General features: G+C 37.1%; 1 protein-coding gene, 1 long non-coding RNA gene and 1 pseudogene across 2 annotated transcripts; 1 reads left to right on the forward strand and 2 right to left on the reverse strand.

Moving 5' to 3' along the window:
* The window catches only part of LOC109097608, a 48,670-nt pseudogene extending 42,790 nt beyond the window's left edge, over nt 1–5,880 (forward strand).
* A 417-nt stretch (nt 5,881–6,297) lies between these two features.
* LOC109097914 (cytokine receptor common subunit gamma-like) lies at nt 6,298–15,718 on the reverse strand. Its single transcript, XM_042765257.1, has 11 exons — nt 15,617–15,718; nt 14,350–14,446; nt 13,710–13,818; nt 12,538–12,718; nt 10,224–10,305; nt 9,969–10,141; nt 9,735–9,871; nt 8,694–8,862; nt 8,063–8,162; nt 7,832–7,928; nt 6,298–7,723 (listed from the first exon to the last, which is right to left on the reverse strand). The coding sequence occupies exons 4-11, from the start codon at nt 12,605–12,607 to the stop codon at nt 7,475–7,477; spliced, it is 1,077 nt and encodes a 358-aa protein (XP_042621191.1). The 5' UTR covers nt 12,608–12,718; nt 13,710–13,818; nt 14,350–14,446; nt 15,617–15,718; the 3' UTR covers nt 6,298–7,474.
* A 187-nt stretch (nt 15,719–15,905) lies between these two features.
* LOC122146457 lies at nt 15,906–16,607 on the reverse strand. Its single transcript, XR_006161005.1, has 4 exons — nt 16,559–16,607; nt 16,329–16,390; nt 16,107–16,221; nt 15,906–15,982 (listed from the first exon to the last, which is right to left on the reverse strand). It is a non-coding gene; the product is annotated as an uncharacterized LOC122146457 (long non-coding RNA).
* Between the last annotated feature and the right edge of the window lie 3,566 nt (nt 16,608–20,173).

Below are 20,173 nucleotides of genomic sequence, written 5' to 3' on the forward strand. Positions count from 1 at the left end.
TAGATTACAAGCTAAATTAAAGAGCATGGTTAAATGCCTTTTTCAAGCTTTTAACGACTGGTATGTTGGAATGTAATACTGTTTTACTCTCAATGCTTTACTGATTAATAAAACTGTTTTTCATATGCCGTATGCAGGGAAGAGTATGTATCACTCTTATTTATCTATTGAAGTGGCTGTATTTTGAATTTACCCCTTTATGTTCCAGGTGTTTGAACCCAGTTTGCCTTCTTTTTTGACACAAAATCTATTTTTGAAATAATTATTTCTGTTCATTTAACATGACAATTTCATTTAAATGTTCTGCATTGAAAAAAGGAAAAAACAAAAAATCTGCCAAGTATGCAAACAAGTGTGTCAAACACCCTGAGAGAGAACTGGATGGCAGTTAACATTACCCATAAAAAACCATGTGTTTTAGCTTTATGTGAATTTGCTGTATTAAAAAGTGTTTTGCCTCTTCTACAATTCTGCCTTTGGTGTGATGTTTTTTTTTTTTTTCATGATCTCTTGTGTGTATGGAGAGTGTTTTCTGTTTCTAGTAATTAACCCTTATTGTTACTGCATGCATTAACCTACATTTAAATGTTACAGTTTTTAGATTATCCTCAACCAATCTGATAAGGTAACGTTTCCTATAAAGATGCTTATGTATTTATTATGTGATCATACCCTTAAAACAGCAAGTTATACCCTCACAAATAATGAAGCTGTTATGTCTAAAATAAAATTCTTTTCATTTTATAAATTATACATTCTATAATTTTTTTTATAAAAGCTGCTGATTTAGATTATATATGTTATGGTACAGCTAATATGTCTTTCAATTTCTCATAGGATTCCAGTCAGATTGGTCTTCTGAAAGAGTTGTTGGACCTTCAGAAAGATATGGTGGTCATGTTATTGTCTCTGTTGGAGGGTATGAAGAAAATCTTGCGTTTATGTTCATCGGTTTCATATCATTCAGTCTAGACCTGATTACACTGTATGACTCTGTATTTGACAGGTAATGTTGTAAATGGCACCATTGCTCGCCAAATGGTGGACATGCTAGTGGAGTCGTCCAGTAATGTAGAAATGATCCTTAAATTCTTCGACATGTTCCTCAAGCTGAAGGACATTGTTGCGTCTGATGCATTCCGTGACTATGTGACAGACTCTAGAGGTTTGATATCCAAGAAGGATTTCCAGAAAGCCATGGACAGTCAGAAACAGTACACACCTGCAGAGATCCAATTCCTATTGTCCTGCTCTGAGGCAGATGAGAATGAGATGATTAATTACGAGGAGTTTGCCAGTCGGTTCCAAGAGCCAGCAAAAGACATTGGTTTTAACATAGCGGTGCTGCTAACCAACCTCTCTGAACATGTTCCTCATGATACTAGGTTGCAGAACTTCCTCGAACAAGCTGAGAGCGTTCTGAACTATTTCCGCCCATTCTTGGGTCGCATCGAGATAATGGGCGCCAGCAGGAAGATCGAGAGAATCTACTTTGAGATCAGTGAGGTGAATCGTAAGCAATGGGAAATGCCGCAAGTCAAAGAGTCCAAGCGGCAGTTCATATTTGACGTGGTCAACGAAGGTGGCGAATCGGAGAAGATGGAGCTTTTTGTCAACTTCTGTGAGGACACCATCTTTGAGATGAATATCGCTTCACAGATTTCAGAGCAGGATGAGGAGGAGAAAAAAGAGGATGATGAGGAGGAACCCGAAGGAGGAGATGGCGGAGATGAAGAGGGTGGTGGAGAGGAGGGCCAGCCAGAATCAAGCTCCGCCTTTGCTGATTTCATCCAAAGCATCATGAATTACCTGGGAATGTTTACCTTTAGGAATATTCGCAGACAGTACCGCAGGATCAGGAAGATGACCATCAAGGAAATTGTGGTCAGGGTTGCTACCTTCCTGTGGACAATCCTCATGGGCATCCTCCATTTCATTTACAGTGTGTGTAAAGGTTTCTTCCTGCTCATCTGGCATACACTTTTTGGAGGTGGTTTAGTGGAAGGGGCCAAGAACATCACCGTCACCGAGTTGTTGGCCAGCATGCCGGATCCCACACAGGATGAGGTGCATGGAGACCTACCTGGAGAACCAAGGGGCGGAGAGGAGCAGGACACAGGAGGTATAACAGACTCAATGGAAGCAGGAGGGGGAGAGGAAGAGGATGAGGACATCCAGGAAAAAGACGGTGGGAAGATTCCTGGCAGATACACCTGGTGGACTTGGAGATATGGGTGACACGACCCCCATAGAGCCACCGACTCCAGAGGGCACTCCTTTACTGAAGAGGAAAATGGTATGGTGTTTATTCAGCTGGGTTCCCAGTGTTCCTTCACTGATCTTCTACACAAAGAATATTAATTGTATGTGTCATGTTGGTCCTTGTTTTTTTTTTATGCTGCAGCAACCAGAAGCAGGACCTGAGCAACCTCCTATTGAAGAACCTCCCCCTGAGCCTGAGAAAGCAGAGTGAGTGACTCCCAAATGAAGGGAAAACAGGACATTGTATTGCTTGTTAGATTTTTGCTGTTGTTTTTCTAGATGTATTTACCATTTTAATGACCATCTTCCGTGTGTAACAGCACTGAGAATGGAGAGAAGGCTGAGAAGGAAGCAGAGCTCAAGCCTGAAACGACACCAGAAGAACCAAAACCTGTGAAAGCCACCAAAGCCAAGAAGGAAAAGAAATCAGCCAAGGGGGCAGGATTTGAGCTCTGGAATGAATTGGATGTTCAAAGAAATAAATTCATGGTAAGAGAAAAATATATTTTTCTTATAAATCTTGAATTAATGAGTTTTGAATTAATGAGAAGAATTAATGTTCTTCTCCACTTCCATCTACAGAACTGTTTGTCCCGTAACTTCTACAACCTTCGTTTCCTGGCTTTGTTCATCGCCTTTGCCTTGAACTTCATTCTTCTCTTCTACAAGGTCGGAAAACCTATTTTAGATTTTCACACTGTTTTCAGATTTTAATTAATGGTTTATTTGGATTTCTAGGCTTGTTTTTATGTCCTTTTGTTTAAATGTTTAAATTAATTCAGTCAAAATGGCATGCCTCGCAATAATTTTACTTTAAAATGCATATAGATGTAAAAATAAAATCTAATGTCAATTTTTTTGTTGTTATTTTTCCAGGTATCTGATACTCCTCCGATTACTGACGAGTTTGACGGCTCAGGTATGTTTGAAGGCTCTGGGCTGTTTGAAGGCTCTGGGGAGGACTTTGAGGGCTCTGGTGGAGAGGATGGAGGCGGCGATGATGATGATGAGGAAGGTCCAGTTTATTTTTTTCTGGAAGAGAGTACCGGATACATGCAGCCCACTCTGGCCTGCCTGGCCATTGTGCACACCATCATCGCTTTCTTATCCATTATTGGATACAACTGCCTCAAGGTTTGAACCACTGGATTTATATTTTAGTGCTTGAACTTGTGTTATTATGAGACTTGAGTTATCATCATGGCATGGTCTGTTAGATTCCACTGGTCATCTTTAAGAGAGAGAAAGAGCTGGCAAGAAAGCTGGAGTTTGATGGCCTTTACATCACTGAACAGCCAGAGGATGATGACATCAAAGGCCAGTGGGACAGATTGGTTCTAAACACACCGTAAGTGTGGAGAAAAGTTGGATTCTGTTTTGAGGTCAAACTGGTTTTGCACATATGTGGTCCCTAATTTATGTCTCCTTAATACTCAAGGATGTTAGGATGGACTAATAAGGGTTTGTTAGCAGACCTAGCCAGCTGTTGTCATTGTTTTTCTTTTCAAGAACTGTAGAACTCAAGAACTCTTTATTATTGTTTTAGCTCCTTTCCCTCCAACTACTGGGACAAATTTGTTAAGCGAAAGGTAAACTGATATTCTTTCTGTTCATTGGTGTTTAGGTTTAAAATTAGTGTTTTTATGAAGCCAAGAAGTTCTCGTTTCCTTTGACTAGGTTCTGGATAAATATGGAGATATTTATGGACGTGAGCGAATTGCAGAGCTGCTGGGTATGGACCTGGCATCGCTGGATGTCAGCAAACAACAGACAGACAAGAAAGCCGAAGAGCCAGACAACTCTATGCTTGCATGGTATTAAAAATACATTACATGTGACATATAATTCTGTGACATTTTAAGACATTACATTAAGGTTACATATTTCTTTGCTACTAGTGGCACCAAACAGAATTACAAAAATACAGATTTTTAAAAGATTTTTGAAATGCTCCCCCTGTCTGCAATTGATCAGCCAAACAGATAGACCACTGGTCAAAGCAGTGTTTTTATATGAGATCAAGTATTAGATTTTCATTCCATATTATTTTTTTAGGCTCACTGCCATTGACATCAAGTATCAGATCTGGAAATTTGGGGTTGTGTTTACAGACAATGTAAGTATTTTTTTTTCTTCAGGTATTAAAATCTACAGCATTTTCTAAAATCGCAGACTTTGCAAAACAAAGTTCAAGTCAAGTGGGCTCAAGTCTTTCTTTTTTTGCAGACTTTCCTCTACCTGGTATGGTACACAGTTATGTCACTTCTTGGACATTACAACAATTTCTTCTTTGCTTGTCACCTGCTGGACATCGCAATGGGTGTCAAGACCCTGCGTACAATTCTTTCCTCAGTCACACACAATGGAAAACAGGTACAGTCAGTACAAAAAAACTCAAACTGGTTCTGAAAATCTGAATTTACACACCAGTTGACTCTGTTGGCTTGTTTCAGCTGATGATGACTGTGGGTTTGCTTGCTGTGGTTGTGTACCTCTACACTGTGGTGGCATTTAACTTCTTCAGGAAGTTCTACAATAAGAGCGAGGATGAGGACGAGCCGGACATGAAGTGTGATGACATGATGACGGTTGGTCACTGCATTATACAACACTATTGGTGTCCAAATGTCCTTCTCTAATACAGTAACACAAAACTGTGTAAAACCTTTTGTTGGGGGTTGCTAATTTTTTTCCTGCAATTCTTCCCTAACCAAACACCTGCCAAACACTCTTGCTCTTTCTCTTCTCAGTGTTATCTGTTCCACATGTACGTGGGTGTGCGGGCAGGTGGAGGTATAGGAGATGAGATTGAGGACCCAGCAGGGGATGAGTATGAACTCTATCGGGTGGTTTTCGACATCACCTTTTTCTTCTTTGTCATCGTCATCCTGCTGGCCATTATTCAAGGTGAGATTCTATGAGATTTCTATTCAACTTGGCCTACCGCATTAAATCTTACATTTATGGCTGGCTATGAAATTTCATTTTCTGGATTAGATTGAAAACACTGTACTGCAATTCAATGCGTTTGTCTTCAAAGGTCTGATCATTGATGCTTTTGGTGAGCTGAGAGACCAGCAAGAGCAAGTCAAAGAAGACATGGAGGTATTGAGATCTTTAATGTTAAATAAAAAAAAACATATTAAGTTTTTAAATACTTAGCAATGTATCTGCTTTTCCGCTTTGCATTGCCAGACCAAATGCTTTATATGTGGTATTGGGAGTGATTACTTTGATACAACTCCACATGGCTTTGAGACGCATACTCTTGAAGAACACAACCTGGCCAACTACATGTGAGCGATTCGGTTTTCTGCCACCTTTCTGATGTTATACAATCTCACCACCTTCAGACATTATACAGTCTCTCTCTCTTCGCTAGGTTCTTCCTGATGTACTTAATCAACAAGGATGAAACTGAGCACACTGGGCAGGTAAGACGTGTCACAATGTTCATAATTCATAAATATCAAAAGTGATCTAAATGTAATAGACGTGTGAATGTGTGTTTGACAGGAATCATATGTGTGGAAGATGTACCAGGAGAGATGCTGGGATTTCTTCCCTGCTGGAGACTGCTTCAGAAAACAATATGAAGACCAGCTTGGATAAATGTTTATTACGTAGCATTTAACAACAGTAGCCTTTAACAGTAGTATGATGTTTTTGACAATCCATGTTTTATGTAAAATTACACGTAGAAATAATGTTATTGACTTGCACAATACCAGATCATTATACTCATATACACTCAAAATGCATGCTATTTATTCATAGTAAGTTTTTTTTTTGGGGGGGGGGTGATTCTAAAGTATCTGCTCATTTAAAATATTAATGTGCCTAAGACCTGTTCTAATGATTCTTTAGCGTGTGTCACAATCTTTATTTCATACATTTGGAAAATGTTAATGTATTTGATGTTCTTGCAGTTTAAGCATCCCAATTCCAGATGAGCACAAACATCAAAATCTACTGTGAAAAATAAAAATAATGATTTTATCAAAATATATAAGTAATCATCACAGACATTGTGAATGATGTGAATTTGAATGTTTTTATTTAGAGATTGTAAAAGCATTACATTAAGCATCATATTTGTCTTCAATCATCTAATAATCTTAAAATAGCAAATTCACATTCTAAATGTTAAAAGTCTCAAAAGTATGTTGAATGTTGTTCAAAAATGTGACATTTTATCAGAGTACTACAGAAAAGCAACACGCCAAAAGTGCAAAAATAAATCCAATAAATCCAAAAACACACAGAGAGTAGTTCATTAACCAAGATACATATGCTACCGACATTGTTTAATTTTAAGATTTCAGGGGCCTTTTTAGGGCCTTTTACGATATGGTATGATAAAGAGACTATACATTTAAAACAAATATATATATATATATATATATGTATGTATGTATGTATGTATGGCTAGCTAAACTGAATAATCAAAAAAATAAAAAAATATTCAGAGCAGGTGGTCTAGCTGAAGTGAAATTTCTGCAAATATATATGCAACTATGTTAAGAATCACAAATAGCACTCAGCTAAATAATCAGATAATAGGTTTGTAGGTGATGGGATTTCCCCACCAGTACACAAATCAGATTCTGGAATTTACTTTGAACCAAGTATAAATGTTATCACAGACACATCTTACACGTTGATACAACAGTCACTGCTTGCAAAAACGCTAAACTTATAGAAGAATCCTTCAAGCGACCCTAAAGAAATCCTACCTACAATACTGTGGAAAACAGTATAACATAACACTGTAAAGAAAATCATTTTGATAAACGAATAAAAAACTGAACAGGAGCAAACAATCTGGGGGGGGGGGATCATTAAAACATGACTACTATGCTACAACTCCACCTGACCTATTATAACAAAAACCAACTCCAAACTATGTAAAGCAAAAAAAATAAAAATAACACTATTTCAATTACAAACACTACATTACCCTGCTTAAACATAAGAAAAAGACACAATTGAATGTTTATTATTCCTTGTTTTGAACTGATTTAAAAAAATAAAAAAAATAAAAAAGGTTTCAAAATGACAATACTGGATTTGACTGGTATTCATAATTGTATAACACTTGCAAAACCCCCTTTTCACATGAAAATATTTTACTTTTCAATCAAGATTCGAATTTCAAAGACATTTAATTTCTAAACCCTCAATTTGAATTGCCTCAGATTAAATTGAAGATTTAGACTGGAATATCCACTTGCGATAGATCTTGGGTTTGTAGGGTTTCGGCTGATCCAGGTATGGTGGAGGATGATGAGTAGCTATGCATGCACTGATAATCTGATGACAGGTCTGTTGGGTTTGAGAGGATGCTTTCGCTGTCAGTGCTGGACTGGGACACTATACTGTACTCGCGCACAGGGCAGGCACGCTCCGTGAAATTGGGTTTGAAGCCATTCTCCAGATCTTTAGGCATGGACAGCCATTTCTGTATGACAAAAAAAAGATTAATTCTCACATTCCCTCTTCACCACTATGAATTAAAGTACAAATTCAAGGATGGTACATGATTGAAAAAAGAATAACTGTTGCTTACCTCAACATTGCCATCATAATTGTCAAAAAGGGCTGCAAGGTAATTGCTCACATTTCGTCCTGCATTTGGTACCACTGGTATTAAAATGATTCTTAACCTAAGGAACATTAAACATTAAATTATCATTAATAAAACACTTCTATTGAATTAAAAGATAAAAAGAATTTTACTGTGGAAAATTAAAATAAAATTTTTAAAATGGTTAAAGGACAAAAAAAAAAGGCTTCAAACCTCTCGCTATAGACGAGCAAGCAGGAGAGTATGATGAGAACTACTGTGGCTCCCACTATATACGGCACCATTGACATCACAGACATGTTAATCACACTCTCTGGGGAAAAGAGTTGTCATTAAGGCCACTGCTATAGTTTTCCTAATTGTTTTTTCAATCTACCAAAATCTTTGCAAACATATGTTTATGTTTTTGTACAGTAAAAAAATGTACATATTGCTCCTTTAACTGACAGTGGGCCTGTTCAGTGCCCTTCTGACTTCTGAGCGGTATTTGAGGCTAAGCGTATCCCATCATCTTTCATGTGTATTTGACCTTTGTAAAAGGTTTGCAACATTATCACTCAATCACAATTACATAGGCTCAACTGAACAGACATTTTTAAGTATTGAAAATCAAAATGTTCAAATAATAATGAAAAAACTTGCATTTTTACAATACTACAGTACAACATATGAGTCAACAAGTGGTCAAGTGCAAAGAATGCAAGTGTGGATATCGAGATAGGCCCTGATACCAGAGCGTCATGCTTGTGACTGTTTGTCTCCAGTTCTTCATCCTTTTCATTTGCAGCATACTAGTAGGCAGATAAAATGCTGAGAGACTTTTAATACAGATAAGATAAGTTACCTGTGTTATTGTTGGCCTTTAAAAATCCCCAGTAGACAGGCTCACTCCAGTCGCTCCAAAACATGGACTCTCCGCAGGGATTTCCTATTCGAGCCCTGACCTGGAACTCATACCGCTTTTTTGAGGGAAAGGGCAAACTGAAGGAGGTCCTGTGACCTGGAGTTGTAATCTAGGGAAAAGAATACAAAGCTTTTTTTTTTATCATCTGGACCACAAGGATGCGCTGTTTCTACATGTATTTAGCTTTGATTTGAAATAAAACAGCGCATCCTTGTGGCGCGGATGATACAAAAGAGCATACACAGCATACAGTGATATGGAGAGACACAGAGGAGACTGTTTACAAACTAACAATTAAATAAAGTTGTTATTTTTCTTTGCTTACAAAAAGTGTTCCCGTCGCTTCATATAACCCAGATTGCACATATAATTTGGTAGTAAAATGCGGGTTTTATCGGTGCATATGAGTAGTAGTGATATTTATTTATTTATTTACAACATTTGCAACTGCTTTTATCACTTAATTAGAAGCACCACAAAATTAAAATGTGTCATCTGTTATAGGCACTACTGAGACATTTAGAAGTGGATTTTAAATCAAAGTATTGAAAATAAAAATAAATCTCTGTAAACACTTGCATTTTTACAACACTATAAGTGCATCCCATCAGATAATGAAAAGTTCTACACACACATGGTCTTAATGCTCACTTAAACACTTGGACTAAACACAGGAAATACGTCATACAAGTGGTCAAGTGCAAAGACCCCAAGTGTGGGTACTTGGACAAGGCAAAAGAATGCAGGGTTTTTTGTGTGTGTCGTTTTGATCCGAGTCAAAGACGAAAAGGTTTTTTCAAGCATCAAAACAATGAAAGTATAATACGGCTTTAACGAAAGAATGAGAATGTGAAAGAATTGAAGAATGTATTCTGTTTAATAGGCTATCATATTTTTCTGAGCAAAAAAAAAAAAGACTTTCATCAATCAGTGTAACAATAGTCTAAAGTTTAGTATAGTTTTCTTAAACTAATGTCATACCTTCCAGTCATTGTTGTCTGTCCTGTGACGAATTTGACTCTCAGTGCAGCTGCTGTCCGTTGTAATATTCCAGTACAGCCACAGTTCAGCATCTTTTTTCTCCACCACAGACAGACTGAATGGAGGGTTAAGCTTCACTGATGAGCAACACATAATATAAAGTATCAATCCATCAGCCGGTTATTTCCATATAATTATTACCAAGTCATAATAAATATGAATAATTTCTAATACCAAGTGCTTTCATCTCATGATTCTGCTCTATCACCAGAGTGCCGTTGTCACTGTACAGCCATGTGTTTAAAGTATTAAACCGCTGCGGTTTTTTGTAGGGGAAAATGCAGCCCACGTTAACACCTTTAATCCTGAGATAAGTAGGACACTGCTGAATTTGGTCATGTAAAAACCTAAGAGAAATCACATGTTAATGTCAGTCCTGGAATTTTTATCCAAAAATGCAGGTTTTTCAGTTTTGTTCAACATACGCACCTGCTATTGAAACTGTAATTTTGCTCATGCTCACTCCACGTACAATTAACATAGTCCAGATTTATGATAAGGCAGTTTATTTCTGGGTAAAGAAGAGAGAAGGTTAACATTTAAATTCATCATTTTTTTTTTAATTCTAATGTACATCATATATAAATGACAGCTTGTAATGCATATAGTTTGGGTCCGTGTAGGCTATCTTTTGGTCATATGATTTTCTACTTAGAAAAATAAATGACAAACGATTTGATTTTCGTTTTTTCGTTTTGTTTAAGAAACGGAAAAAGAAAATTTAGCTGGATTTTTCGTACTTTTGTTCACGGGTAAAAAATTTGATTATGCTTTAATATTTGTTTTGAATGTGTGGGCGGAGCTGAAACGCCCGTTTCATCCCTTCTGTACTGGGTACTGCACCGATACACGCGCGGCACCCGCGAGCTCAGTTCATTTTCAGCAGAAGAGAAGCGGCACGCGAGCCGAATTTACACGGCTGCTGCATGTTATTGACAAAACAGAAATGACTTTATTCAATGGCATTTGAATCTACAACGACATGGAATAGGCCTATGATAGCCTACTGGTTTTTAGCCTACTCGTTTTATTCTATGCCTGTTTAAGAAAAACCTCACAGGTAACATGTCTTCATTTGCTATTACAAACAACAGCAACTGAAGCTATATCTTGAAGAGCGCAACAAGTAGCCTACTGCACTTCGCTCCATCCCGATAACAGCAGAAAGAGCTTCAGCTCCGTCAGTTTTGGTCGTAAGACACCCTTTAATAACAACAAAATGTTACAAAACTCTGTTGTAAAATAAAGAAACCTGTAATGTGGTCCACACCCACACTCTGTTACTGTCATCATCCACGGAGTTCGTGAATTCAGTTCATAATTCCAAAGTATAACCTATAATTTGGATTTAAGAATTACAGTAGACTAATTATGGTGAAAACTTAAGTAAGATTTATTATTATTTATTAATGAGTATTATAGTATTTTATTATAAATATTATTATATTTATGTGGGGTTTGGTTTTTTTTCCCATGAAACTGTGTTATGTTACCTGTTTTTCTAATAGGCCTAGAATAAAAATGAGTAGGTTAAAAATTTGTAGTATCATATTTTATTCCATGTCGTTGTAGATCACATAGGCTAAAGTAAAATCCAAATGCTGTTTTAATGGTTATGATTAAAGTAATTTCTGTTTTGTCAATAGCATGCAGCAGCCGTGAAAAAAAGAGAAAAATATATATATATATATATATATATATATATATATATATATATATATATATATATATATATATAAAAAAATTTTTAATGTAATTTATTTATTTTTAAAGCGCCGCTAGAAAAGAATCCGCAGGATTAATAAAACTCGGCTCGCGTGCCGCTTCTCTTCTGCTGAAAATGAACTGAGCTCGCGGGTGCCGCGCGCGTATCGGTGCAGTACAGAAGGGATGAAAGTGGCGTTTCAGCGCCGCCCACACATTCAAAACAAATACTAAAGCATAATCTCATTTTTTTTACCCATAAACAAAAATACGAAAAATCCAGCTAAATCTTCTTTTACCGTTTCTTAAACAAAATGAAAAAAACGAAAATCAAACCCTTTCTCATTTCTCTTTATTCATTTTTAAGTAGAAAATCAAATGGCCAAAAGATACACGGACCGAGAGGATGCTCAGCCTGTGAGGACTGAAAAGAAACATATAGATACAGCAAATATCTCTGTTTTCAGTCAAAAACACTATTTAATACCGTCTTACTGTTTCAAATTCAAGTGTAGTCTTACATAAGAATTCTTAGAAAATTTTGACTTATTCATTACATGAAAAACGGAAACAAAAATGTTGTAAGCTCATGTTGCGTGTGTTCATCATGGCCACAGACCAGCCATTTTGGAACGCAAGCGTCTGAACATTTGTCAACCCTTCAGCGACAGGTTGCTGAAAAGTTTCACAGTTTGCTGAGGAGTATGGAATGGTATTCTCTGCTGATGAAACAATCTCTGTCGCCAGACTTTTTAAACCCTATATATGTTAACAAATTCGATTTCAACATCTTAACTGTTGTATAACCACATACTTCCGTAGTTTTAGAGAGCAAATAAAACCACAAAAAGAGGAAGAAATGAATAAAAAGCCAACAAACCTTACCGTTTTGTTTAATAGTTTCAACATTAATTCTGTAAACCTTTTGTTTTTTAATACTATGTATTATGTGTTTTGTAAATGCAACATGATATAAAATTTAAATAATAAGGGAAAAAGTACATTTAATTTCAGAATGGTGTAGTTGTAAAATACTCACTTGGCTGGGATGCTGAAAATACAAATGAAGGAATGTTCCCAAGGAAAAGAATTACTAAAAATAATATCATCTTGGACAGGTCACATAACGCACTTGTTGTCTTAGGTATGTTTCAGGCTTCCCTTTTCTAGCCTTAATGTATCTGCTCTCTGTGTGGGCTGGCGTACGTCTGTGAGATTTCCTGTTCAAGAGAAGCCACATTTTGCTGATTGTCTGTTGTGAAAACAACTAAATTCTAAATTTGTGTATGAAAGAAATTGGGCATTAAAAATTTTAGAACATTTTATTTTGCTTTTACAGAATTCACTTTTACATAAAAACACATATTGTCATAAGAAACCTAAAATATGCTAAGGAATAAATATATATTCTAGCCTTTAGTTAAACATTTATAACAATCAGTTACAGCAAAATAACTGATCCACATCAGAAATTATTCTAAACAATCTCGTTTTTTTTCCTCAAAAATAATGCTATCATATAGTTGACGACCATATCTTTATTTCAGTGGAGAAATGTTTTACTAAAGTAGATGAACTGTTAAATAAACAGATTATGAATTGTGTACATATACATATATATATACTGTATATATACATTTTTTGTGACATTTTCAATGTTTTAGTGTTACAAACTTTTTGTGTGTGTATCAATAGCATATCATACACTCAAGTAACTTTTAATTGAGCAAGTAAATGAGTTATTACATATTTAGACAAATGGTGGGTGAGTATGCAGCAGATATTCTGAAAGATTAAACCTTTAATGCTTATCATGGCAAGCCTCCCACACAGAAATGCTGACTTGAAAATGGCACCCAATGCAGAGGTTGCATTAACAGATTTTTTATCTCACAATGTCAAATGCATTAGAGTTTTAAATGACAAAAGAGAGCTCTAAAGGCAGTGTAGTGTAACTGAAGGATAAGCTGGACGCTTCCTGCGCCAGTTGCAGAAGGGATGGCAATAGATCTGAATACTCTCCACTATCATAGCGCTCCTGCTCCAGGTCTGCATTTTGTTGCAGACTCTGCTGCTGTGTAACTGCACAAACACAATATAGTAAACAAACCAGAAGTGTAAGTTCTGAATTCATGTGGTTTCTGCAGGTGATTCATGTGTGGGTTTGGGACGGTGTGTGATAGAGGGAAGCGTGGGCGTATATGTGTGTACCTGTGTTGGTGTGAGGTAACGTGTTTGCTTCCTTCTGGCTTCTCTGTTTGCTCTTGGTTTTTGTGTTGGAGTCTTTAACAGCAGAGATGTGGCAGTCAGGGGTAAAGATCTACAATAAACATGAAACCAAACATGTCAGATCATGCATGAGCTTGTTAAAGGGATACTCCACCCCAAAATGAAAATTTTGTTATTAATCACTTACCCCCATGTCGTTCCAAACCCATTAAAGCTCCGTTCGTCTTCGGAACACAATTTAAGATATTTTGGATGCAAACCTGGAGGCTTGTGACTGTCCCAAAGACTGGCAAGTAAATAACATTGTCAAAGTCCATAAAAGGTATGAAAGTCATCGTCAGAATACTCCATCTGCCATCAGACGTGCAATCTGGGTTATATGAAGCGACGGAAAAACTTTTTTGTAAGTAAAGAAAACAAAAATAATGACTTTATTCAATAATTCCTTTGTCAGCGGTCTCCTCTGTGTCTTTGATTATCACCGTATGCTGTGTATGCTCTTCTGTGTCCATCCGCGCCACAAGGATGCGCTGTTTCTACGTATATTTCACTTTGATTTGAAATTTGATTTGGTTTGTAATAGCGTCTGTGTTGTATTTTTCAAAGATGTTGTAAGTCAGACCTTGCTGAAACTGTCCAGGCCTGGTGAGGGTGGAGAACATGAGCGGATCGCTGCTAAACTGGAGTCAATCAGTGCCAGTGGATCAAACACATCATTTCTGTTCTCAAGAGAAGAAGGGGAGTGTAATATTTGGGCTACATATTTAATCAAAATGTTTTAGTGTGATAGTGTATGCGCTGTGTGTTTTAGAGTGAAGCACAGCACTGTGTTTATTTATACAGTATGCGAGCTGCTCAGGATAATGGTGTTTTCAGTGTCTCAGAGTAACTTGGTTTGCAGTAAATGCTGCTTCATACGATCGCCATCTCTGCAAGTGCAGTTAGTTTGGGTTGCTTGCATTTGAAAACACAATACACCAAACATTTCAGCAGATTTTTAATGAGAAGCATTTAGAATCTGTTGCCAACAAAAAAGAAGAATAAGAAAATAAAAGCTTGTAGGCATAATGTTTTAAAGGGGACATTGGATGCCCATTTTTTTATGATTTTATGATCTTTATAAGTTTTAATGATTCTTCATGGTCTTCATGAAATGTCTGCGACATACTTTGGTTAAAATTCCTCAATGGTCGCGTAAAACAACAACCTTTTTTACCTTGTCAAAAACAACTCTGTTCACACGTTTTGGTGCATGTCTCTTTAAATGATAATGAGCTACTGCTCACTCCACTCCTATCTTCCTTTTTTTTTTTTTTTTGGTAAAACTAATATAGCGATCATAGGCGGGGGCTGAGCAGTATGACGTCAAACTGCTCAGAAAATTAAAATGGCTTGATAATTGAGACTGATTAGTTTTTGAGTGGATTTTTATCATTGTAGAGTGGTTGTGTCCACACACTGCCAAGACACAGTTATATGCAAACACCATGTAAATGAATTTTGCATCTAATGTCCCCTTTAAAATGAAGATAAAGAAACATATATTATTATTGTAATTTTACAGATCTACTGTAAAATTAATTATTCTATTATTTTCTTAAAAGACAATTTTTTTTAATTTAAAAAGTGAAAAAGTCTGAAAGTAATATTTCTTAACCCGCCCCAACCCATTTTTTTAAATATAATATATTATTTTAAATTGTCTATATTGTTTTTAAATTGATCAGCCCTAAAAATAAGCACATCAAATCTGGAAAACTGCATTTTAAATAAAAAAAAAAAAAAATTTGCAATTAGATTTTTTCCCCCAGTTGTAATAAAACAGATCAGGGATCTGTTATAATTATAAAATAAATGGCACACATGATCAGTTTGCTACAGTAGCTAACCTTTCTGAGGGTATTTCCTCAGACTCCTGGGTAGCTGGGTCATCCAGCAATGTGGTGTGAGTTGCGGGAAGGGTTTCTGTCACTGGCTCTCTGTAAAACCGAAAACACAAATAAAAGCGGAAAATAGACTGTAAAAACCTGAAAAGCACTTTCAGTTCCTTTTTTTTTATTTACTCAAGAAAAGAGTATGTTTAAAAACCTCAGTAGATTAAAATTATACAAAAAACATGAGTTCTGTAGAGGATGAAGACTGTAGGTGCACTGCTGCTCTCTAACCTGCTCGGCTCAGGGTGTGGGATCCAGCAAGTGGGTTATGTCAGAGATGATCAAGCCATTTGAGTACACGTCAACTGGTGACACATCCAGCTGCCCGGAAACCCCACAGTGATGTCACTTACTTTCAAAATGACAGAAATCAAGCTGCTTTTTTTTCTAAGAATTCAAACTTAGAAAAATAAATTAGATCAAACATAAAGATTTTAGCATGCACCTCTTGCAATGAAGGGATCTCTTGTAGGGGGGAAGTGGTAAGGTTGGGATTCACACTGAAGGAACGGGCGTATTTCGGTGCAGACTGAAACTCCCCATAACTGTTGATCATGGGGCTGTTAGGGTGGAGAAAGGAAATGTATGTCATGTTAGAAGCAATTTGGCAAATAATAACATTTCTCACTATGAAAACATCTTGTGTACTTTAAGTGAATAAACTTACAGTCTTCTTTTGCAACCTTTTATCCCATTTGACTGAACGATGTTGATGATGAACTTTATAATCTGAAAAGGAGTGACAGGATAGGAGAGTTTTCTATAGTGATTATCAAATATATATATATATATATATATATATATTATATATATATATATATTATATATATATTTATATACATAAACAGTACATTGTTATTATTTATAAACTTTTTAAATGTGTTTTTTATTTTTTACCTTGCGTATGATTTTGTGTGCTGCTGCTGATAGTTTCTGTCTTAATGAGTCCAGTTTCTCCTCCACAAGTTCTCATTATCCCTTCAGGAAAGACGGTTAAAACGGTTAAAAGAGTTAGTCATTGCAGAGAATTGAATGTTTAAATGTTACTGTTATTGATCTACAGTACCATTCAAAAGTTTGGATTGTATTGATAGTATGTATGTATGGATTTTTTAATAAGAAATTAATAATTTTTATTCAACAACGATGCATTACATTCAAAAGAAACAGTAAAGACATTTACAACTGTTTTTCTTTTGAACTTTCTATTCATTGAAAAATCCAGCACAACGTTTTTTTTTTGTCTTGGTGAACACAAGTAGACATATTTGTGTAAAACATAGGAAATAAATACCAACTGACTTTTCAGTTTCATTGACATCCACTCTTAAGTGTGTAAACGAGGCTGAATTTTAGCTTTACTCTAATGAATAGTGTTCTTGTCAAGGAGAAAGGCTCACCTGCACAAAGCGATGAGTCTCTGAGGTCTGAGGATCTTGCCAGCCTCTGACATGACTAACCTGAATGAGCACCTGAGACACCTGCCTCTTCAACTCCACGGCTAACTGAAACCTAGTCATGAAATCACATATACACCACATATACAACCAATATTTACACACACACCTCAGCCAGCATGAAAGAATGTGAGGGTTAGCAGCTGGGTGTGAGTACTTCAGAGTACTACAGATATCAATGCTCGTTCAGTGCTACACAAGCACTGCATGATACCATTTATTCAGCTTCACCTTCCTGCAGATGAGGCCTAACAGATGAGGTTGAGCTCTCTGGAAGTTCGGCTCGTGCTGAAACTCAACACAATTATCCTGTCCATCAGATTTAGGCAAGCCAGAGTCCATATGTACTACTTTATGGAAGCCATCTGTATGTGGAGGTCAGACACAGGAGAATTAGAAAATGATGCTCTATATCTATATGCTGTTTTATTTTATCATTTGCTGAAACACGTACACATGTTTGAGCTGGCGCACAAAGCTGGTCATGTTGCTGTGTTTGAAGTAAAGGGGCAGGACTTCCTTGCTGAACTGCTGCTCATCCTGGACAAGAAAACTGCAGCCATCCTAATAGAGAGGAAACAGGAAGATGTGGTTTGACTTACATCACCAAATATATGTCAGACTGTTTCTAATGAAAAGCCCATTCTGGTCTGGCAGGAAACACTATTTTGTACTTAAAGAGCACTTGCACATTTTTGTTACAAATGCCTGCTTGAAGAAAAAAAAATAGTATAAGATTAGTAAGCAGATAGATAGATAGATATTAATCAAAATAATATATTAATTTAATTATTATGGTGGTTTTATATAATATAATCTTTACCACTAGGAGGAGTCTAGTTAATGAAACATCAACGTCAAGGCAAATGTAAATATAATATCACAAATTATAGTGTTCAATTCACTACTTTGCAATCAATAATCATCTTTAAGATAATAAGAATGAGACTACTAGACTATAGAATTTTCGTGGATGTTTATGACAATCATTCTATTTTCAGGTCGGAAGCGCAACGTTCTGTTTCACGTCATTCTGTCAAACGTGTAGGTTCAGAGTACTTTGATACTTTCTAATAACATAATTAGCAGCGATTGGACGGACTCGAGCTGCCTCCACCTGCATCAGCGTAATACACGTGGATCAGTTTTGTAAAGTGGGTCAGACAGCGCATTACTAATATGGCATTTAAGGATAAACATCTTCCCAGCAGATAAACTAAGTAATGTTTAATGAGTTATAAAAAATCTGAAGAGTTTATTATTATGGAGTTTATTATTCTGAAGAGTTAATATTGTTGTACTGGATGTTTTTTGTACTGTTTGTACTCATGACAAGTAATACACGTAATAATAAAAAAAGAACTATTAATTAATAATGAAATAAAATAGATTAAATCTGCATTTTGCATAACATACTCACTTGGCTCCAGCAGATCAGGTCGTTCGTTGACGGAGCCTCTATAAGTGTCCAAAGTTTGCTGACAAAAGCTGGGACGCAGTGGTAGTGTTTCATCTCTCCTGTTTAAAAACGAGGTGAAGAAACCCTTTATGCCTTTCGTGAAGAAAAAAAATCTCGTCACACTGCTCTAGATTAGCTGGCTGTGAGGAGGTAAATAAAGTCCCAGTTTGACCTACACGTCAAGTTTTCTGCTGCGACACACACCCTTGCCCCTCTCCACCAATCCTGAGCACAACTCCCTGTACTTTGCGTGTGTTGCGCGCAAGTCCTTGTGTCTGTCTTCACTCGCTTTAAATAACTTCTGCTATATAAAGATAGACTGATAGTTTTCCGTGCCAGTAATATTGGGAAAAAAATTATATATATATCAGAATCAAAAGAGCTTTATTACCAAGTATGTTTACACACACAAGGAATTTGACTTAACGACAGGAGCTTCCAGTGTAGAAGAATGTACAACATAGTGCAGACATATATAGGAATAACACAGTAGGGATGTAATATAACATTACACAATAAACATTAAATAATGTACTTTATATACAGAAATAGAATTATAGGGGGAAAAAAAGCCCTTTTCCTCACTCTGGAGATGTAAAGATCTTGGAGGCTGGGCAGGGGGGCACCAATGATCCTTTCAGCAGTCCTGGCTGTCCGCTGTAGTCTCTTGATGTCTGATTTAGTAGCTGAACCAAACCAGACAGTAATGGATGAACACAGGACATACTCGATGGCAGAGTAGTAAATGTTTCAGCAGCTCCTGTAGTAGGTTGAACTTCCTCAGCTGGCGAAGGAAGTACAACCTCTGCTGGGCTTTATTTGCAATGGAGTCTATGTGAGTGTCCCACTTCAGGTCCTGAGAGATGGTGGTACCCAGGAATCTGAATGACTCCACTCCAGTCACAGCGCTGTTCATGATGGGTGATTGGGGAGAGTGCAGGGGGGTTTCTCCCGAAGTCCACTATCATTTCCACAGTTTTGAGAGTGTTTAGCTCCAGGTTGTTAAGACTGCACCAGACAGCCAGCCTTAACTTCCTGTCTGTAAGCAGACTCGTCTCCGTCCTTAATTAGGCTGATGACTGTAGTGTTGTCTGCAAACTTCAGGAGCTTGACAGAGGGGTCCTTTGAAGTACAGTCATTCGTAGATAGAGAAGAGCAGTGGGGAGAGAACACATCCCTGGGGGGCGCCAGTGCTGATGGTGATAGTCCTGGATGTGAGTTTGCCCAGCCTTACTAGCTGCTGCCTGTCTGTCAGGAAGCTGGTGATCCACTGACAGATGAAGGTGGGCACGGAGAGCTGTGTGAGTTTGTCAGAGAGAAGGTCAGGCATGATGGTATTAAAGGCCGAACTGAAGTCCACAAATAGGATCCTTGCGTAATTCCCAGGTCTGTTGAGGTGTTGCAGGATGTGATGCAATCCCATGTTGACTGCATCATCCACAGACCTGTTTGCTCTGTAGGCAAACTAAAGAGGATCCAGCAAGGGTCCAGTGATGTCCTTCAGGTAGGCCAGGTCCAGTCTCTCAAGTCACTTCATGACCACAGACGTGAGAGCGACAGGTCTGTAGTCATTAAGGCCAGTGATTTTGGGCTTTT

The sequence above is a fragment of the Cyprinus carpio genome, chromosome A10 (assembly GCF_018340385.1).
Source record: "Cyprinus carpio isolate SPL01 chromosome A10, ASM1834038v1, whole genome shotgun sequence".
Classification (NCBI taxonomy): domain Eukaryota; kingdom Metazoa; phylum Chordata; class Actinopteri; order Cypriniformes; family Cyprinidae; genus Cyprinus; species Cyprinus carpio.